Source organism: Nothoprocta perdicaria, unplaced genomic scaffold, assembly GCF_003342845.1.
Source record: "Nothoprocta perdicaria isolate Ctin4 unplaced genomic scaffold, notPer1 scaffold_475, whole genome shotgun sequence".
NCBI classification, from domain to species: Eukaryota; Metazoa; Chordata; class Aves; order Tinamiformes; family Tinamidae; genus Nothoprocta; species Nothoprocta perdicaria.
In genome coordinates this window covers 90,216-113,453 of record NW_020455727.1, presented here as the reverse complement: position 1 = coordinate 113,453, position 23,238 = coordinate 90,216, and the positions used below count along the sequence as shown (strand labels likewise).

Genomic DNA, 23,238 nt, shown 5'->3' with positions numbered 1-23,238 from the left:
GAGGAGAGGAGAGGAGAGGAGAGGAGAGGAGAGGAGAGGAGAGGAGAGGAGAGGAGAGGAGAGGAGAATGTAGTGCTTTCAGACTACCAGGACAAACAAACACTGGACATAATAGAAAGGGATTTCCAGACAGGAGAAGATTATGGTCTGCCTTTACTGCATGAATATTTTAAATAATAAAGTATGGTTTGGAAACAGGTTTGATATATGCTGGAAAGGAAATAAAGACAAAATCTGGGTGGATCAGAGTCCCAAGTGGGACATAAAGACCATCACCTTTAAAGCCGAGGAGCCTGCGTTGCTGAAGAGCRAGGCTGGGCTGGCACAGACTGTGGTCCACATGGTCCTCTCCATGGAGATATCAAGGCAGGCTGTGGAGAAAGCTGGGCACAAGGCATAGGATAGAGCTGCACAGCTGTGGGCAGGTCTTCCCTTTCTGCAGGATCAGCTCATATTCATGGCTGATCTGCCCTGTTTATGCATTGATATCACGGGTCTGTGATAGAATCTGCTGAGTTTGAAGACTAATTTTACTGCTTTTCTGTTGCTGTTTTCCTAAGGAAAATCCATAAAAATCCCTGAAYCACAAATTCACAAAATTCACAATTCACAAAATCCCTGAATTCACAAAATCCCTGAAACTTAAGTTTGAACAGGATCTGGTATATTATCMAGGTATCTACATCATTACAGGTCAGCATTGACATAAGCTAGTAGTCCCCAAACTATGACTGTATTTTATATGCAAAAACTTTTTTTTCTTTCAGCACTAGGTCAACTTCTGTTGCAGAGAAGGTCCAAAAACAGTTCTGAAACTCCAGAATGCGTTTGGGATGAATGATATTTTTGCCATTTATCAGTAAATGAAGTGACATATTTGTCATTACTGTGTTTGGGTTAGGAAGGATGGATCAGATAACTGACATCACTGGCGGTATGAGAGGCTAGAACTGAATTTACTCTGTTTATATCTGGACACTCTGTAKTCTCTAGTCTATTTTTCTGGGCATATCAAGGACTGACATTGTTTTTGTTCTTCTTTAAATTTAATGCACTCGGGATATAATGGCTATATTAATATACCCATTAAATTTAAAATGCCCAGGATTTATCAGGAAATATATAGCTATGCACAGAGTTAAGCTAAGATCTTATAAGTTCTAAGATCTAAACTGAGATCTGCTTTTGCCCTAAAGAAAATCCCACTGAATCTTTCAGGATGCTGTAATGGTCTTTGAAACAATGACTTCTTTGAGTTTGTTGAAAAACTTACTGGCATGCAGGCACTGGATCTTGTAGATGTCAGGATAAACAGTGGAAGTTGAGAAAAAAAGGTATTTTTTTTTCTGCTATATATTTAGAAAAAATATACTCAAGTACTTTCACCTAAATCCACATACTCTTATATGAGCCACRTGAAATAAAGTGAGGGCATATGTTTTTTTACACACCTTTACAGGTAGGTATCTAATAAGAAAAAAAAATATGTAGAAAAAAAATATTTTGACTTTAGAAAAGCCTGCTCTACCACCTGCTAACTAAAGGGAAAAACTTGGGATCTGTGTCTTCATGGTGTTATCACTATTTCTAAGTCAGCTTTTATGTACTTTACTACTRACAGGAAAACACTCAGCTCAATAAAGGATGTGAAGGGGCAGCACTGCCCCATTTAGGGTGAGAAATAAAACATGAAGACTCTGCTTTTCACAGAGATTGTGTTAATCCTTGTGAAGTCTCTAAAACAACTCGTTTTAATGGATTTGTCTYATGTCCTTCAATGTCCTAGATACACTTTTTCAGTTACTTTCTTTTTTCTGGGGCAAATGTCCCTAACCCAGATTTAGGCAACACTGCAAAATATCTCATTGTGGATTTGATATCCAAATTAAGTTATAGCTAGATATATGAACACATCTGTGTTTTTACGTCTGGGTGTCTGTAGTATTTTTGAAGGAAATTCCATTTTTGTATTTCATTTTTACTATTCAAGGTTTTTTTAAGGAATTAGTAAAGCTACAATTGTGATCAAGTTATGAGGTTGTAAATCAATAGGGCTGTAGGTTGAAAATGTGGTTCTCTTCTGGACTTTAATAGATTTTGTTTCCTATGTGCTATGAAAAGTGAAAATATGATTTATTGAAACTTCCTAACTTGTTTATTTGCCAAGAACAGAAAGCACATGTCCTCCTGCTTTGTGGTTAAGCAGATGTAACCAATAGATAAAACAGATTCAAAATGAATGCAGAGACTAAGAAAGAGTATGCTTATAATGGTGATGTTTGATCACATACTAGGTGAAAGACAGTTATTTTACTCTCCTCTTTTTGTTTTGAGATGGATAGAAATCATGTTTGCTTATATGTCTGTGCTKTCCTCATCACAAGTAGATTTCCATGTTCCCAAAAGTTTTGTGCAAAATCATAGCTGTAAGATGCTAATAGTAACACATAGTTCTGGACAGACAAAGAGAAAAGAAGCCCGAAGTGGGTCAGGATCTCTTGGATCCCTCTAAGCTATTCTATGATTCCTTTGTAAAAGCTAATTACAGGACAAGGATTGATTCTCTATGTGTTTGTAAAAGAAGCCGACGTGTTCTTTCCACAGTCCACCRAAGCACATTTGAGCCTTAGGATACAGAATCTCTGCTTTCTGTTGCACTTGGGTAGGGATTTGCAGGATGATTCAGACCCTTGCACAGATCAGTATGGTCAGCAGTTCCTTCTCTGAAGTTTTCCAGCTTTCAGGGTTGCCCCAGCCTTTCATAGGAAAAAACTTATCAGTTCATCTGGAGGCAGCTCCAGATGCCGGGCAACAGTGTGACAGGTGTGCAGACTTCTGGAAAGGTTGTAAATTATTTGAGTTTTGGGTAAATGGTTAATGTATCTCCAATTCCTCACAGGGTGGTAGAGTTCAAAGTTTTGGATCTGAAAGTTGCTGAATCACCTACAGGAAGCAAAGCCTCAGAAAACAGATATATGATTAATATTTTGTGTTGATGTATTACATTTATACTGTAAATCACAGTGGGGAAAAAAGAATAGAATATGCATGTTTCTGGGAAATAATTGTGTGCTTGCTTGTGTAAATCTTTAAAAGGAGGCTATGTGCTCTGTCTATGAAAGTTTCACTCACTGCCATAACTTCGTGACCAGCTGAAGTAGATATTTAAATCCATATACTCAATTGATTAGATTATAAGACATTAATTAATCCAAGTTGCTCATACTTTCCAGCTAAAGAAAAAATCTACAGAAGTATTTAGAATTTGTGTGCAAATTCTATAAATTTTAAKGCAAAATACAGGATCACTTAGCTTTGGCTTCACTTGGCTCTGCTGAGGTCTATTTTCTGCTTCCATCGTTGACTTCTCTGGTTTCATATTTTCATAAAAAGTAAAAGAATATCAGAACTAAAGTAAGAAAAATACCCATTCTATTAAATGATATGCCTTTAGAGATACAGGACATACAACTTGCATTTTTATTTAGCTCTGATCAAAAGTTGGTCTTGGGGAACAAGAAAATTTTGCAGAGTATTAAAACCTCTAATTGCTGTAATTTCCAAATCAATATTGCTGTTTTTGTAAGTGATTAGGATTGTGACATCCTATTTCCTATGCATACTGGCAGGSAGGGCACAAGAATTAGCTTACCCACTTAATTTCATGAGATGAGGTTTGTGACAGTCTGTGAGGTTGTTCTGACTTGTGTGGTTGGAGTGGTGTAGGAAGCTGACATTGACCTAGATTAAATGTGGATAAATGAAAAAAAAAAAAAAAAAAAAGCTTATAGTTGAGGCATCCCAGTCCATTTAGCCATCAATAAACCATTAAATAAAGTGACAAGAAATGCTTGTCACGCTTTCTTATACATAAAGATGAAGAGCCAGACTCAAGACAGAGTCTTTCAAAGGAGGTTGTGATGGAGCAGCAGTCAGGCAGTACAAAAATTACTCCTTCCAGTTGTTTGGAAAGACAGGATTTCTGAAGAAAGTTGCAGCGTTTTTCCTCTAAAGCAGCATTTCCAAGGTGAGATGAGTGGCAGGGGAGGCTTTTGTCGGAGCCACAGAGGGATACTCTGGATTAGCACTGTGTGCGCTTGCACCAGTGTGGGATGCAGCTGGGAAGCATTTGGGCTTTAGCTCACCCTGTGATCTGTGAGAACCTTTCCCACTCCACACTGCTGTGGACAGGTTTCAGCTTGTTACTGTTGGTTCCTGCGATGCTGCTCCTCATCCTCCTCGTTTGCATTGATCGCTGCTGCTGGTGACACTCACACGCCCTTTGATAAAGAGGCTCCCGTCCCTCTACAAGCCCCATTATGGACCCACTCCTATTTGAGACGTTCATTAGTGTCGCCTGCCAAAAGGTTTATGTAACAGATGTTGTGAAGTGGACACACAGGAACACTCACACGCACACGTAGGCACACTCGTGCTCACACACCACGCATTCTCCAAGGGCTTTCGGAACGACAGTGAAGGGAGGATGCTCTGTGGCACCGGAGTAGCTTGGAGGCACAGCTGCATCCGTGAGAAAAAAAGCAACTAATGTCTCTGTGTGACCATGCTTTATTTTCAGCTTGTCATCATGGCTGGGACTGTTCTGCTCGCCTACTACTTCGAATGCACTGACACTTTCCAGGTGCATATCCAAGGTTTCTTCTGTCAGGATGGCAATTTGATGAAACCCTACCCGGGAGCAGAGGATGAGAGCTTCATCTCTCCCCTTGTGCTGTACTGTGTGCTGGCTTCAACTCCAACAGCTATTGTAAGTATAAGGAATCATTTTAATTCTTTGCTGTTCCTCTGCAATAGTAATAATCCTGACATATTCCTGTGTCTCCTTTCCTCTTTCTTCATCTATAATTGATTTGCACTTAGCTGGTTCTCTGTTTTGCTTTATCCCAATATAATCTTCATCAGTTATTTCCAGCACTAATTTTTCTAAGACAATCACAAGGAAAAWTTGAGGGTAGAACTTGCTAAGCCTGTCACAATAGCTCATTCTGGTGATCAGTTGTGAATTATGTGATTCTAGAGAGGCCTAAATGTAAAGGTGATCTGTTTCTGAAAATWAAACGAGTAGGATAAAGTTGGGCTAAAATCAGGAACGCACATGCCACATACCCAGAATTATTTCTTCCTGTAGTAAATGAATTGCTAAAGGGCTTTAACAGGCATAGATGAGCTGGAAGRTGCTCAGTTAACAAAGTTATGTATATTCTTTCATCTTTATTTACAATATTTTGGACAGCCACATGCATTTAGCTTTCTCTGTTAGTTTTAAGCCAGCTAAAATGTAGCTCTTTACAGCAGGTGAAAATATTAAATTAATGAATACATACAATTCTGAACTGATTATTGCAGACATTGTTTAGCAAAATGTTGACTTTTTCTCTTTTGCTGTACAGAAAGTTTAAAATTTCAGCAACAGCCAGCTTTGCTGCAATTATAATTGCTTTGATACGTACTTATCAGATTATCTCTTTATGCATTTTATCTTCTATTTCTTTCTCTTTATTTCTTTGTTAAATTTACTATTTCTTTCTTATCTTAGCTTTGCTTTCACAGTCCTTTCAAAAGCTGATTAAACCTGTGTGTGTGTTTTTAATTGTGAGAGATGGATGCTGCACAAAAGAGACATAATCCGTTTTTGGTTTTTGTCTGCAATAATATTAATAGTGTGAAACAAAGAAAGTGATAAGAAATGTCAAAGGGTTATGCAAAAGAGTACAGATTTTCATATTTCACTTTCTAAAAACGAGTAAGGAATTTTAATATAATACTGCCATGCACTTATGAAAAATCTTCTGCAGTAACAGTTTTATTTTCAGCATTAAAACACAATTGAACATTAAGACATATTCACTTTTGCTTCATGCTCCCTGCTTCATGCTTCACTGAAACAGGATTTGCTAATAATAATAATAATAATAATAATAATAATAATAAAGAAATATTATATTTCTTCAAGTTTTCCTGCCAAAAAAGTAGGGAATTTGAGAGACATTTCCATTTCTAGATGCAATATTACTGAAGTTAGTGAACAATTTGTCCCATTGTGTGATATGGCATTGGGTTAGTAAATAATAGTAAAAATGTTATTCTTTATTTTGATTTCTTATTTTAAAATTTGCTCTGTCAAATTTTGCTGAAAACTTTTCAGGTTTTTCTCTACCCACCGTGGATCACCTCACTCAATGGATTAAAATTTTGTTTCTTTCATTTGAGTGGCCTACAGAGGATTTTTCTTAGTTACTCTCATTTATGAAAAAAGGGTTGGGGTCATCCTTGGAACATAATAATAATCGTCTCTGTCCCTGGGAGATGAGCAGTGATGGCTTTATGTTTCCCTTGGCCTGCGTTAACATGGGAAAGGAGTGATGAGAGTGTTCTGCTCTGCCATAGCATTCTGCATGCTGTCTCTRCAGCTTCAGTCTGCCCTATGTCTTGTCTCATGAGAGGAATAATTATTGCTAGGGAGAAAGCAAGGAATCTAGTGGCAATGGTTCTAATTAGCAGTCTTTTGGTGCTATGGGAAATCATGCAGGAGCTTGTGCAAGCTCACTCTGGTGAGAGGTTACTCGTGGAGGCAAGCAACGTTTCGGTGCAGCCGTGTGTCAACTCCCTGGCAACAGAAAATGCTCTTGTGGATTGCTGCTACCATACATGCTTTTCCCCAACCCCATGTTAAGTAAACAAAGGAGACAGGCCTGTTTTTCTGCATTTTATATGTTCTTATTGAAGCACTTCATTATACTGACCCCATGTAACTTTTTTTTTTTTTTTTTTCTGCTATACTGAGCTGTTAATCAACATACATAAGAACTGGATAAGTCTTTTGATGCTCTGACTGATAACCTTTTAGTCTCTGATGATAAGAGGTCCTTGAGAGAAAAATTGCTTGAATCTTCTGGTGATACTGTTAAATATATTAAAGGGGTGTATGCCTGTTTCCATTCTGTGAAATGCACTTTCCTCTCAAATGTTCCACTGAAAATAGGTCAAAGTCTTTCATCTGCCGTTTTCATATTAAATTTTCTGAGTGACTGAAATTAGTGGCTTTTCTACAAAGTAGTAGGAAAATGGTAATTTAAGTGATAAATTGCACCTAAGAGAGGACAAACCTGTTTTTCTTTTCAAAGAAACAAGCTGCCATTTTATTTTTGATTTAATGATTTATCCTCTTAAACCTGTATATTAAAACTCAGTGAATTTTTYCATCAGCAATGGTAGAAAAGAGTGGTTACCAAAATCACTGTCTCTGTTTTAGAATTAAGTTGTGCTTTGTCTGTAGGTTCTGACACCACAAAAAAAGCTTCATAAAATACGTAAAGTTTCACCTTCATCTGAAGTAAGTTGTGCAAGCTGTACTGACATGAAAGTTGGTTACTGAGCTACTGCTAAATCCCCAGTCTTTCTCTTTTCTTATGGAGATGGATATATGAATGTTTTCAGCCCATTTCATGATAAAGAAATGTTAGGATTAATTCATTTGAATTCCAGCAGTAGGAGCACATCTTTCTCCAAAGGATGGTAAACATTTGAATGAGCTGACTACCAGTCTGTCTTTGTGGCTGGGAAAGGCAATTGAGGAGAATGTTCATTTCCATGGAACTATAAGAAAACCACAGAACTTCTTCAGTCAATGTCCCAGACATATTGCAAAAGATCAAAAGTTTCCAACTTTCTAAAATCTTGTCTTAGCCTTTACAAGGACCTACAGCAAAATGATTGCACATTCACGTTTCTGATCTCTCAGATTAAGCCCTACAGATCTTTAGACTACCCCTCCTTTTGGAGGTCATTCTTTGATATGGAGCTTAATAAGAGAATAATTGCTTTTTTTTTCAGCTTTGGAGCTCTAGAATGCAAACTCTTTTCTTGAAGTAAACATAGCAAAGACATTTTACTCAGTTGACTTTAAAGTCGTAAGAAACACAAAAATTAAAAACAACTTAAAAGTTTGAGTGGAGGAGCTTTGACTTTAAGTTGCAATCTTACCTGATGAAGTTAAAAGTGTTTTGCTAAGCAGCATCAAGTTTTGCACAATCTGAGGGAAAATGGTTCACTGCCTTGTCAATTTCAAAATATCAGACACGTACTCTTTCAGCTCATGTGGAGCAGAAATAATTTTTATTTAATTTTTGCCAATGTAGGAATTTTACAAAAATAATATTTGAAGAGGAAATGTTTTCAAGCCATTCCCTTATAATCAAGGAGGACTCAAACAGACTTATTAATGTCTATCAAGACTAACTTTCCAACATATAGGCTTACTAGGAATACCCTTATTGCTACTAAATAAAGATTCAGAGCTTAAAGGTGCTTTGTGTATTGTTCCATCCTCTGTGGTTTGTCTGGTTACTTGAGAGAGGAAGAAAGGCTTAGAAAGAAAATATATTCACTGAAAAGTATRCTAAATATTAGTCAAAAACACCATATTTAGCTTCTTTACAGTATAATAAAAAGTTCCCCCGTGACTTTCAAAAAATCTCCAGCTTCTTTCTTTCAGTTTCTGGAGCAGAAGTGGCAGCCTCCACAGAATTATTAACTGGSTGATGCAATTGATGTAATTAATTTATGCAAAGGACTATTTGTTTTAAGATAGTTTTGTTGGAATCAGCAAAAGAAAACAGTGATTTGGTTATGAATCAGAGGCTAGCAAGTAGTGCTGATCAAACATATCTGATACATGAGAAAACTGTTCAAATTTCCCTGTGGAATTTGAACAATTTTCCAAGTTGCAGAGAAAGTTATTATTATTATTATGATGGCACATATCTAGAAGGCAAGGCAGGAAACTTCTCTGCTATGTGGACTAAGTCCCATGTGGCAGCTCAACAGCAGATGCCAAGGAAACCAAGCATGGCTTGTTCAGCTCAGTGCTATGGAACACTAGGGGACAGAACAAGAGGCAATGGGGAGGACTGGCAATTTTTTTAGGRAAAAGCATGTCCCAAACATACCTATTTTCCTCCTTGTAAAAAAAATGGTATGTCCCTTTTCTGTGGAGTTCTATAATACACAGTACTAACAAACTCTTCATTTTTAGAATTAGTAAATTTTTAAATTTACTTCCAGAGTGATCTCAATTCAAGATATTTTTGTTTGCTTCTTACTTGTTTTGTTAGGAAATATAGCTGAGATTGCTCATGGGGCTAGGATGGAGGTATAAAACCTCACTGCAGGTCAGATTTCCTTTGAAAGTGGTATTTTTTCTCCCTCTTTTTGAGCCTTTGTCATTCACTATATGGCAGCTGAAGTCCTTGGCAAGGTGAGTTGCCTGTGTGCGGTTGTTTATTTTTGGTATTTGCATACCTTTCTGGAAAGTAATAAATATACCTTGTTGTTTGTTACAGCTCTTTCAGGCTCTTTTACAGCCAATGTCTTATAGGACTTTCCTCAAGTTCCATGCCAATTTCAATGGAATATGTGCAAAGATAGGAGACATTTCCCCTCTTGATTTCACTGAAATTTTGGAGTTTAATTATTTCAGACTGTTTTCCTGCAACAAATTGTTTTTGAGAAGAATGATAGTCAATTGTTGTTTGGGGGCAGTTGTGGATTGCAGCCCTTTTGTCTTGCAGGGAATAAAAGAAACCAATTTATCTTATCTAGAAAAGTGCTTTATAAAGCTGTTCTTTGTTATTGCTTTCACTTCAAAGAGCAAAATAACAAAATGAACTAATACATAATTGAATGTAGGATTGGGTTTTGTCCTCAGCAGATTGTGGGTGAGTTTACTCTGCAATGTTTAATTGCAAAATCTGTTTCATTTCCTTATATAATTTTACAAAATATATCTCTGATTCCCATTGGCTGCTAAAGTCCTGCATAAATGAAGATGAAAAGAGGAAAGAGTGCCTAAGCAAAACCTCATCTGATCCTCTAGTCATCAGCCAGGCAGGCTTGGGTCAGTGCCCTGGCTACAGATCACAGAAACATTCTTTTTTTGTCACAAATACCCACGTCAGATCTCTGTGACTGCTTGTATCGTGAGGTTTCTTTTCCAATGAGAGTACGTATAAGGCAAGCAGAAGATGGAGGAAAGAAAAAGGGAGAAGATTATGTTGCATGGTGTTTGCTGCACAGACTTGGCAGTGGGTCTCAGCTGCACTCAGCTGCAATGCGTTCTCAGCAGTCAGATTTGGCACTGAAGGTGGAAAATAGGGAGAATAATCAAAAAACCTTGAAAGTACATTCTAGTGGGTCCTAAGACTAACTGTAAGGGAGATTTAAGGAAATTAAGGAAGAGACACCATGAGGGAATTTCCATATGGACTATGTTCTCTATGGGGGGGGAGTTATAGAGAAGATAGAGACAGATTGCTCAAAGAATAAGAATATATTGCAATAGACAGAAGATTGAAAAAAAAGAACACTCTGACTAAGTATTAGGAAGAATTAGCTTTTTGAAATGGCAGTAGTGAAATAGCAAAGCAGAAATTCCAGTAGGTTGCTGGATCTTTATTCTTCAAGACATTCACAATGTGACTACATTACTATAAAATGCTTCATTCCACCTGGTCTAAATTGGTCCTGCTTTGATTAGTGAAGGCCTTGGGAACTCCCTCCCACCCAAATTGCTTTAGGATTCTGTGCACTGTATTTTGTGGTGCTTATGAAAATCTGCTGTTTGGAGTAATTTAACCATGAGCGTCTGTGTAGTATCTAGACTGCTTCTTGCTGCTGATTGGAAACTCTGAATTTGGCTCCTGAGAAACACTGTGATGCAAAGGATCACAGTTCATTCTGTCCAATGAAAGACAGTGCTGATGAAACACTTGCTGATGGGCTTCACAAAGATGACGTTTCAGTGGACAGAACTGTTCACGAAGTCCTGCTTGATAGGATGGGCTTTTTGGCTCTTGTGTGGAGTCATTTTGAGATTGACTATTCGGTATTGAGATCCCCAGGACCTTCAGCTCTTCATATTCCCTTCTGCATTCGTTTTGGAGTTCTGTGCCCGAGTTGTCTCACAGACAATGTCCTCCTACTATTTGCTTTTCCTCCTGGCTGAAGTCTGGACATTCCCATATTGATAATTTAGTGCTTTCTGATTGTGGCGTTTGCAGTGCAACTTCACAAATTCTTAAGAATTGAGGAAATGTTCAGCCAGTTCAGATCTGAGAGTGACCATATGGAATATCCAAGGATGCTGTTGGAGTAAAAATGAGAATTCTTCAGGGTAATCTAAACTTTATGCATCTAAAAAACATATATAACCTTTCAATATTTCATGTAATTCCTATTAATGTGAGATCACTCTCCTTTTGTGGCAGCTGGAAACAGAGAGARAGAAACTGTGAAAAGCTGTTGTTTCACAGTCAAGACTTGAGAGAACCCAGATTGAGGGTCTGCTGAGCTTTGCTCCCCAAATTTTTGCTGTGAGTCCTCGCTGCCATTTTCCTTCTTTGTTTACATAGAAATGCAACTGAAGTTAAAGCTTTGTACAGCAAATTTTCACATGACTCCAACATTCTTTTAAAATCTTAAAAATGGAAAAATAGTGTTCAAACATTCACTCATGAACCGACAAACTGGAGACAGGAAAGTAGTTCCAGATGAGCACTCATATAAATCATGTAGCATATGATATATGATACAAATCATCCAATCTGGCTAGAAGAGGGACAACCAAGAAGACTGAGATCTCATCAGTATGTATAATCACCTGAGAGGAGAATGTAGGGAGGATGGGACCAAACTCTTCTTGGTGGTGGCCAGTAATAGGACAAGTAATGGATACAAGTAATGGATACAAGTTCTGGAACTGGAAGTTCTCTCTGCACATGAAGAACTTACTCACTGTGAGGGTGACAGAGCACTGGACACAGGACAGAGAGGTTGTGTAGTCTCCTTCCSTAGAGATCTTCCAAACCCACCTGGATGCCACCATGTGCCACGTGCTCTAAGTGCTCTGCTGGAGCAGGAGAGTTAAACTAGATGGTCTCTAGGGATCCCTTGCCATATCCTCAACCATTCTGTAATTCTGTGGTTTTAAACTAAKTTGCAGTGAGTGTAGTGTGAGTTTTCAAATGAAGCCAGTGGATTCCAAAGTGATTAAGTGAAAAGAAGAAGATACTGGAACATGATGGTGTATGACATGCCAGTTTGTGCATAGTAGAAAACATATCATGGTACTGTACCCAGTGGGGTTTGGAGAAACATGGCTGAACAGAAGGATTTTTGTTGTTAGAAGAGACATACAGCAAGTGATGCCTGGGGAGTAAAGCAGGAGTGCAGCCTCAACTTTGCTTGAAGATTTATTTGAAGTGAGTTACATGATGTTCTGAAGATGATATTCTGATAAGAAAAACAAATAGAGTTAAAGAAATGAATGTGGAATCACTGGCTGTGCCTACAGGATCATCAAGGAATCAACTTCATGAAGTCAATAAAACATTCAAGGCAACCTCCCATTCTCATCTAATTCTGCACAGTTGCTGCAGGAGGGTTGTTCCAGATTGCCACGCTTCTGAAACCTTCTTTCAGTCTTCACCTAGATTTATTTCAGGCCAGTTTTTCTTACTTTTTTTTCCTAATTAAAACATCTCTTCTTGGCCTTTACACATAGACTGTTTCTAGAGGGCCATTGTATAAAGAATAACTTGTCAAGGAGACAGTGAGCTCATCCAAAAGTTTTTTTTTTAAAAAAAAAATTATGATTGAAGATAAAAACTTCTATTTGCTTTTAAAAACAACATATATGTTGTTTTGTTGATTAATAATTAATGAACAAATAAACAAGCTGTTTGTAATCTGTAGAGCAGTGCAGGGAAGGGAGGGTGCCCATATTGGGCTTAGAACATGATGGAAGAAGATGCAGTTTCACTACTTGAAAGAAGTAAAGCCATGACTTGGAGAATATTATTTCCTAACTATGTCTGTGCAAATTGAAATCTATTATGAACAAAGGCCTGTTGATAAAGAAAATGAGAAGGTCATTTTATTATACACTTCGCTGAAACTGAGATGGAAAAAAGCAACAGCAGCAYAGGCAACAGAGAGGATCTGAGGATCCTCTCTGAAGGAAGACGGAGGATCGAGTATTTAGTAAAGCCGTTGGTAATGGAATGGCTGGAATGGGTGAAGAAGAGGTCTGTTGCGGGACAGATTGAAAAAAGCAAAGGAAAAGTGGCTACTGGGAGGTATCTCCAGTGGGGCTTTCACACACCACTGTAGTATTTATACCTAATTTTAATAATTAGAGGAATGTAAGCAAAAAACTCCAACCAGCACACTCCACAGTGGAGTTAAGCTGCTATTAGTCATGATATTGAGATCAAAATTATACCCAGTGACTACTTGACACTAGATTTGCATTCCTATGACAAACATCACTTCAGACTGCAGATACTTGTGTTTCTAGCACTGAATAAAAGACCCCAACTTCCACTGCAATTTTCTTGTCATTCCTACTACTTTATTAAGCTAGCATGATCTGGAAGTCCATGAACTTTGCATTTTTTCCTAATAAAAATATAAGTAGATTGTTTGATTTTTATTTTTCCACCCGTAACTGTGCATGTATATTTAGATTTCAGATTTGTGACTGAACGGTAGCAATTCCTGGGTTGCTAATTCTGTTCTGGCAAGAACTCAGGCACTTAATAGTGTCAGTGTCAGATTGATTTCAGGGAGGCCAGCTGGAGAACTTGGCCAGATATGGACACTTTGCATGAAGAATCATCGGGTTTTGAATTAAGAAAGTCAGAGCTACTCTTCTTCAAATCTGCCTGGAGAGGGGAAAAAAAAAGATCATTTCTTTAATGGAGTCTTCAGACCCCATTTAATTTTGCACAGGTAGATTAGCTGTCAGAATTAAGAGCCCTTGAATTTTCAGAGAGCAGTTCAAGGCTTTAATTTTTTTTCTAGAGTCCAGGGTTTGGTGAAACACAATTCTCAAACTGAGGCAACTAGATTCAGTACCAGAGGAGCAGATGAATAATCCAGTTTATGCTGACCGATTTTATGTAACCTCACAATACACCTAAGGCAAATATTAAGGCATATATTAAGGCAAAAGGATTGTTCACTTAACAAAAAAATCACTTTTTGATCTGCTATGCTGGAGGAAATCTGGAAAAGCTATGCTTAAGTCTGTAGAATGGAGTTGAATGGATTTATGCCATAGCAACATTTACCTCCTAAACTGAATAGATGAAACTAATCTACCTGTATGGGAATTGCTAGGAATAATTGCCAGATAATTAAATTCATAGAAATAAAGTTGGAAATGGAAATGAAATAAAAATGTTTAGCTAGTATCAACTGCAAATGCACTCTAAAATGTATGTGTTTTTAAAGGAGGAAGACTATGATTCTGCCTTATATCTAACTAATTCTTGTTTGAAAAGTTTTTGATTTTTTTTTAATCTAATAACTCATTTCTCTGCAGACTCTAATTTCTTCAGGGTATGAAACAGTTCTCAAAGAGTATGTACAGCCCCTGGCAGACAGAGACCCAAAGCATTAACTCAAACTTCTGAGTGTTAGCATAACTCAGATAATAAATTATTTGAAATAAAGTATCACTTTTAAACTGCATTTGTGCAGATGGTCTTTTTCTTAATTCCCACCCCCATAGTTAGTGTGCTGGGCTTATTGAATTGCTTGCCAATTCTGTTAAGAGCAGATGGAATGAAACAGGATAAAGGCAATATTTCAGTAAGGCTTTCATGCATTGGCTCCTACAACCAGATGCCATTATYGACATACATTTTACAACTCTGCAGCTCTGGCCATCAGTGGCTAGAATTATAAAGAGGTTGAACAACTTGGCTTGAATGCCAATAATCAATAAGGGTGCTTATCTGGCTTAATAAGAATAAAGTGTTGCCCTTGATACGTGGCAGCTAGGAATATTTATTTGGTATTTATACTAACTCTATATAGTTGTGAGAGTGCATGCATGTGTGTACGCACACACTTTCGTTTTTCTTTGGCCCTTCCTTAATGRTATGAATTCTTCTTGCATGTCTTATAATAATACAGTTAAATGAATTCTTTTGAACATTCTCATTTTAARAGCTTATGTCTTCCACTTCAGGATGGCTTCTTTTTCAATAGAATTGCATTTCATACTCTATCTTTCTAAAATACACAGTCTCCCTCTCTGAAACATACTGACAAAACATAACAGATGGGATTTTTGAAGTGCCTGCTCACAATGGCCATCACTGCCTGTGATCAAATCCTCTCTGGCTTTACTTAGGGCACATATCTGACTTTTGTGCAATAGAGTTAAACTAATTCTGAGTGCTTTGGAAATCCTGATCCTATTCATATGAGAAAYATTTATCATACTGAACAGAAAGAATAAATGTCCTCATTAGAAAAATTTAGTACATAAATACAGATAACATCAAGATGAAACCATCTCTGGATTCCTACATGTCAGTGTTCTAATAAACATAACAGGTCATTTCTTAGTAAATAAACTGGAACCATCTCTGGAACCAGGAACCATCTCTGGCCCTCAGACTAGCTTACATGGCTCATTGGCTAGGCTCTTTCAGATGAAAGAACAGTGGCTTGGTCCAACCTTCTCTTTGGGCATTGTCCCAAGCATTTCCCAAGAGACTAYAGTCACCAGGCCAATGTATGTGGGGGACCAAACTAGCAATGTAATGATAAGGATGGCTGTCTAACATTGCTGGGCCCATACTCTTCCACTTTTTGCTTTTCTGGTATAGATRTGGCCTTTCAAATTTTGGCCTTCAAAATTTTGATTTTGCTTCAGAAAAGCTTTTCATCTTCAGACCAATTTCCACTGTACACATATTTCAACTAAATTTCAAAGTTATCTGGAGCTCCCTAGCCTTGTTGAGAGCCTCAGTAGACAGTAGGTTCAAGGAGACATGACAGCAACCTGAAACATTTGTCTTTAAAGATGATCTGTCGCTGGTATTTCTGAGGCTTGCTGATTGGGGTGGATGTCTTCGGGACTACTTTCCACTTTCTTGTGTATACAGAAACCTACCATTTGTAATCTATATTCTAGCAGCAAATTTCAAATACGAAAAGCCTAACATGACAAATTCGGTATAATAGCAGTAAAARCAGAAGCTAGTGTGTGCCACAGTAATAATAAAGCTTCTTCTCCATATCCCAGGAGTTAGTGTGAGAGCGTTTGCTTTGGCTTGCAACTGAGTGTGATAATGACAGACTCTCTTCTTGGCTGTGAGCCTGGTCTATATTGCTACATCCCAAATGAGTAAGTGCAGCTTCACTGTGGAAATCCAGTGTCCTAGAATCACATAGGTGTGTAGTAGTTTCTTTGGGCTGGAATCAGACGTCAAAGTTTTAATGTTTGTTCATGMTGTTTTTAACCTTCTTCTTCTTTCCTGATAGATTTTTATTGGCGAAATATCCATGTATTTCATAAAGTCAACCCGAGAAAGTCTAATTATTCAAGAGAAAACTATTTTGACTGGAGAGTGCTGTTACCTGAACCCACTGCTTCGAAGAATAATACGTTTTATAGGTAAGTATATCCTTAAGCACAATGACTTTGGTCCCTGTTTGCACAAAAACAGAACAAAAGATCATAAAGATCTGCAGCACAAAATTAATTAAGCTGTGAAATCTTTGCAGGCGTCTTCCATCTTAGAGGGATAGTCCCCCTTGGGATTTTCAAGGTAATGTTTGAAATGTGCCATATCATGCTGTGGGGAGCTCATTTATATCTTATTCTGCTGAGCTTCATGCTTCTTCTGGACTCTTGAAGAAAAGTTATGCTGAYCAAATTCTTATATGAATAATTCCATCACTGCTATTCCGCATAAGCTACACTTTTTACTTGCAAACCTGTACTCAGCAGTCCATCTCTTTGGCATTTTTCTTTTCAATACTAATTTCAAGATCTAGAATACCAGTAGGTAATATTCATCATAGTGTTGTGTAAAAAAAGCCTGAGCTCACCATGAAATTAACTTCTTATTTTTATTCTAATTGTTTTGTTGTTGTAGCTGTTGTTGTTCTTTGGAATTTTATTGGGTTAATCGCTGAGGAACTACTGAAGACATWCTGAGTTGTTTGGAGGTTGATGTGTATGATTCTTACAAAGAGCTGCACCTTTTTTGCCAAGCTTTTTTAATGGAAAAATGCCTATGAGATCTCGCTGAGGCATCATCTCATGACTCTTTCACAGTGGGAAGAGGATCAGCATTGCAGCTTGCATTACTTGCGTGGCACCAACAGAGCATGTGGTTGTTCCATCAAGACTTCCCAATTCGCAGCCTTTTAAAGCTGGCCAGACCTCCTATCTGGGTGTTTAGAAACAAGGAGCAGTGTTTGCTCATTTACTGCTTGCCTCTAGTACCAGGGTGAGGAGACAGCAGCTCTGAAGAGATCATGAAAGTGTCTCTGACTTCATTCCTTCGCACTCATTCTTGAGAGGGCTTGAGCTGGTGCTTGGGGTTAAGTAGATTGCCCTGCTGCTGGCATGAGTTGTAAGTTGTTTCCCACTGASAAGGAAGATCTTTTATTCACAGGGAGTCGTGGTACCTCCTTCGCTGTTCACTTTTAGACTTGGAGCATACTTCTTTGCTGCCCATCACAGAGCTGTGCCTCAACTCACAGTCTCTGGTAAAAGAAACTTCTGAGTGAAATGCTGCAAATTGCTGAATCTTCTCTTCCCTGTCACTGCTGAATTCATGATTTTTACCTGGAAAAGAAAAGGCTGGTCTGAGAACACTGAGGATCATATTTCTTCTATGGAGTGTGGTCCTGCTTGCAAGCAGGAAGCTTTGCACAGATCATGGGGTTTGAAAACACCCCACCTGYCATGAAGTTTCTCATTTCCAGCAGATTTATCCTGCAGGGAAGGAACAGGCACAGTCTTTTTTTCTTCTTCCTATCTCCCATAGAGGGAGCACCGAGAACACCAAAGGGGAGGAAGAATAAGCAAACAGTGGGGATAAGCCCTACAAAAGAGGCAGCTGCATGCTCCCTGTGGGGCATACAGGGATTATTCCTGGATTCTGCATGACACAATGAAGTAAAATAGCATTTTACCCTCCCCTGCTCCAGGAACGAAGACAAGCCACCCATGGTCCATTACTCAAACCTGGCCTGTGTGTTGCTAGTAAAAATAAAAGACACTGAAACATAATTAAAAATGAAATACCCTTGAACTTCACATAACCTCTAGGATATATTGATGGATAGTAAACTGCTATTAAGAGGGAAGCAGGGCACCAGAATCCACTTGGCCACTCAGGGCTTTTTGGCTGTTCGAGCWCATTCAGCATGTTGCAAAGTCCTAATCAAATACTTCTGCCTGCAGGGTCAGCACTAAAAGAGCTTAGACCCGGGAGGCTAAGCACTTGCTGTATATTTTTTCTTATAGTTATCTCTTTCTATGCTGTTTCTATTTTAATTAGCTTTATTCTTAAAATTTCATGCTATTGCTTGAAATAGAGGAAGAGGGGGCAATAGTAGACCCTCAGAGGGTAGCAAAATATGAACCTTGCTAGAGAAATCAATTTTGTCTCTATAGCTTTATTTGTCTTCCAGAGAGAAAGGAAGTTAACCTTATTAGAAGTGGCTTAAAATGTCAGTTTAGCTACACTGATTTTTTTTGCTTTTTTTGTGCCAGAAACCTTCTCCCCTTACCTTGTACAGTAAAGTGAGACAGTTTATTGAAAAGTGGATGATATAATTAATAAAAAGAATTAAATATAATTGTACTTTTTTCATTGAAATTGCAAATGYATATGGAAGTCTTAACCCTGACTGATCCTGACCCATCTGTAGCTGATTAGGGGTATTACCTTCACACAGTTGCTTGTTTCAAAAACCCAGAAGATAACTGGATGCTTGGCTCTGCAGAAGCTACTAAGTTGTTCATATGTGCATTCATATGCCAGTATCTACCCTTACTAAACATGAGGGCTGTAACTTACAGAATTAATTAAGCAGTTTATCACCCAGAAAACCCTAGGAYGCAGTCTGATTTCTTGCCCAGAAGATTCCTGCCAGTCTAGCCTTGGTTACAGTTACTTGCAGTGTTCACTTCTAATAATCTCTTTTATCTAGACATGTGAGCAAGAGTCTTCAGAGAGTTCATTAAAGGAGTAGGGATTTAACTCCCTGGAATATTGCTTTATCTCATCAGTGATCACAGTTGGTGTTTGGATAATCACAAGGAGATGAAGGTACATGATAGAATGCCTTTGASGTCTCTTTTCTCCAAACTTAGAAAGGCAGAGGTGCTTCTTGCCCATCCATGACGGTAACCAGAGATAGCAGGAAAAATAAAAAACCAATGTTTTAAAAGCAGTAACCTAACTGTGCTTTACCTACATCAGACAGAAAACTATAGCTATTTCACAGAATCTTCACTCAGACTTTGTAAGGAAAGAGAATTGAAAAAGAGAAATTCAAAATTATCTCTCTTTAATGTGAAGAGTAAACATCATTGGCATACAGTCTCCTTAGGATTGTTAGCTACACTTGAATCTTCTTCCTTGCTTACACACCAAGGCATGTTTTTGCACTCTAATACCAATGCAAACAATTAAGCAACCTTGCACCCCCACAAAACTTTCCTCGGATGTTTACAATGGTTCTTTTAACTTGTTTTCTTAGCTTGACCCTGCTTAAAATCTCTTTATTTTCCTCATCCTGCAACAGCAATCTAAGCAATCTTTAAAGGTTCTCTCCTCCTCAGTTTAATGAGTTTTTTTTAAGGTGGGTCTTTTTCTTAGATTCCTACCTGGTTCTTGGGCCACAGAAATAAATCCAAAATTTATTCTTTCTTCCTTGCCCAGGTATGGGTTCTACACTGTGTTAGACAGCTCTATTTGAGGTAGAGTGCTGCCTTTCAACTTGGCTCATTAGGGGGTATCACATCCTTTACTGCACAGAGAGGCGGGATCTGCTATGATTCCCATGTTAGAAAACCAATTATTTTATCAGTGAAGAAAAAACACCTTAGCCTGGAAACATTAGGCTTTGTTATCTGTTGTAAGTTACCCCATTTTCCTATTTCTTTCTTAACTTTTCCAGAGATATTTATTGTGAAGTTTTACAGGTCAAACAAATGGTGTGTGATTGCTTTGGTGCATCTTTCATCTCTGTGTAAAACTGGGGCTGCACTGCAATTCTCCAGTCACATCATCTCTTCTCCTTCTACCCCCTATTCTTCACAGTAGTTGAACTGCAAATCTTTTATATCAAAATTCACAGTTTATGTACTCAATCTTTAAGAAACCAGGGAGTAAGAGTGACTGATTTTTTCTTGGGTCTTTGCCTCTTCTCCATATCTGCCCACTTGTGTGCACATAGCTTTTTTGCATTTTTATTCACTATTATTTCTGCCAGTTTCCCCTTTTGTACCCACATTAACCTCTTACCATTTTGCGTTTATCTCCCTATTCTATTTCACCATTAGTATTGCAAATAGAGGCTCTAAATTTATTTAGGCTTATTTAGCAAATAGACTCCATCAAGGAATTAGTTAAACTGTTTATATACAGCTGCTCTAGTCCCCCCTGGATCATCAATTCAAATCTCACTGGTTCAGTCTGGCAGGCTAACTGGAGTGTACATTGTTGTTGTTTTTCAATATATTAGGTGATTAGGTGACCCATGTGATTAAGTTGTATACCTGCAGAACCCTGATAACACACAAGTAGCGTCTCTCCAGTTCAGATATTTAGAAATGCAAGATACCACATTATTTTTTGCCAATGACCTTTACTTTGCAGTTGCATAATTTGCAATTAATAAATCAAATTCCACTGACTGCTTAATTTAAAGCATGGCAGTGGGCAGCTAACTAATGAAATCAAGGTATTGTTTAAACAAATTAAGGCTTTATTTCAGCAAATAATGCTTTACAAGATTTATACACACATTGGGTGTATTGAAATAAGGCAGATAGATAAAGAACTCTGATGTCAGTTCTGTAGGCAGCTTCAGGATGTATTTGGCCCAGCCTTATCATTCTGTCTGCCTTGGATCTGYAGTTCACTGTGAAGTAGTGTGTGTCTGTTATTAACAGGCCGTCTTTCAAAAGGACTCATGGTTGAATAGGGGTGTGCGGCCTCTAAATTGAACTGCTGCAGCTGCTCCCAAGGTATCGCTTCTTACAAGTGAAATAGATCATTGTTTGTGGGACCGAGCAAACTTTATCACTCCCTTTTGTGCCAGGCTCTTAGCTGACTGTTGCCTAAATGAAAATTAATAGAAAAAGAAGCATAAAAGAAGAAATCTGGTTCATGGTCTTAGCACTCCAGTGTTGTTTTGCACTTGTACCCAAATTTATTATTGTATAATCAGACAATGCCTCTTCTGACACAGAGAAAGGACATTATCCAGGCAGGATGCTCACTGGTGAAGCAGGCACAAGAACTGACAGATCGCTGGAGCCATTTGCAATGCAAGATCTTTACAGACCTACACAATTGGTTCTGATTCCAGTCATGGATGGAATCAGGTTATGTGTGCYTGGAAGAAGCTAGCAGTAGAGCCTGGTACTGGTGTCTCTGCAACGTCTGATAAATGTCCCTGTGCCCCTCTCTTTCTTTAGCTTCAAAATGATATAACAATAGAGATTTCATTTAATTACACTCTTTAAAGTCCAGTGATGAAGGGTTCTTTAGCAGAGCTCAGGGCATGATGCTATAGTGGTTTAATTGGCTGCACATAAGGACCATTAGAGCAAAACCTTCAAGTATGGTCTGAGGATCAGCATTTCTGTAGAACCAAGAGTCTTGAAGACTCCCTGCATTTGAATTTTAATTGTTATTAAAGAGCATGGGGTGTGTGTGTTTGCGCACATCTGCATATGTAATAGATAAGCTTTTAAGTAAGGTGAGTATGACAAATTCAGACAATTCACTGGACGCTGGGAAATAGAGGAGTAGCTGAATAAACTTCCAAGACTGGGAAACTGACCTGGAAGACAGCTCCTTGTATTTCATGAGTCTGCAGTTCTTTTTTCCTTTTTCATGTCACTTAAGGATTTCATGTCTTTTTCTTCAATAAAGACTTCTACCTCTTCATTTTTCTTTCTGCTACATGATTTCTCAGTTCTGTCTTCCCAATATCTTTTATTCAGTTATTCTACAGCTTCTGGGATTTTTTGTTTGTTTCTTTTTATTTCAAATAGGTGTCATTTTAAATGCCTGTACTAATGAGGATTTCCATGGAGTCAACAGACAGCTGCAGTCACTGATGTCAGAGAGATTCAGTGCAGGGAAAGCTTGAGCAAAAACTGTAGGGAGGAAATAGCATGATACTAAAGCTMCAGTGAGAGAGGTGAAGCTGGACTGTTCTACAGGACAGTTGTTTATATCAGGGTAAACAACAGGCATAGCTGGAGGTGKCAACACAGGGAACCCAGGACCATAACGACCTTTGGAGCTGCATCTCAGCAATAACCCATGAGTTTTGGGCTATTGCTTGGAGGATTGGCTATGATCTACAGTAGGTACAACCAGACAAGTTGAAGCGTTGAGAGTTGAAACTGCTACAGAGCTATATTCTTCTTCCAAGGAAAATATTGATTTCAGTGAGTTGGAGCTGGGAAGATTTAAACTTCTGCTGCTTGTTAAAGGTTTCTCTGTGCAGCTGCACTAGTTGTGTGTGTGTTAGATGCCTTGTATAAATGAAATGAACCCCTATACCTCCTCTCTGCTAGTTAACAACTGTACAGGCTGCATTTTGCAGGGATTTTTACCCTTGTAGAATGCATTATTAATATCTTCTCTCAGCAAATGATGCCTTCTGGACTAAGCCTAATTCCCCAGGTTTCTTGGCCAGAGTTACAGAGCTGCAGTAAGGACTGCTGCTTAGCAGGAGGAAATTACCTCTTGTTAAACCCAAACATCCAAGACTGTGAGAGGTACACAGGCTCCTGCCCTCTCTCTGTGGCATTTTATCGCAGACTTCAGCTGTATAACCCTGAAAAGCTAGAGCTACTTACCCGTCAGAGATGCCTTTTGGCTGTGATTTGCCTACCTCTAAAATCCTAACAACAATGTCACTGCATTCATGTGCTCTAGTCAGTGTAGCTGATGCAGGCCATTGAACAAGCCCACTGAGCAGGTGCATTCTTAAGGTGTAAAAACCTTCTGGGGAYTTGCCATTAGTGCCCGTCTCGCTGGTGTTACAACCTTTTCAGTTAGTAACAGTTGGCCCAACCTGAAGGTCTCCTGAGAGTACCTGGTATATGATCAGTACCATCAGGAAGGGTTAAATTCTTGCTGGCTGAATTTGTTG

General features: G+C 38.4%; 1 protein-coding gene across 1 annotated transcript in view; it reads left to right on the top strand.

Annotated features, from left to right (window-relative positions):
* PLPPR1 (phospholipid phosphatase related 1) overlaps nt 1-23,238 on the top strand; it is a 116,298-nt gene that overhangs the window by 79,390 nt on the left and 13,670 nt on the right. Inside the window, exons 3-4 of the mRNA XM_026047093.1 lie at nt 4,580-4,768; nt 16,360-16,492. Coding sequence (XP_025902878.1) covers nt 4,580-4,768; nt 16,360-16,492 — 322 coding nt within the window. The remainder of the gene's footprint in view (nt 1-4,579; nt 4,769-16,359; nt 16,493-23,238) is intronic.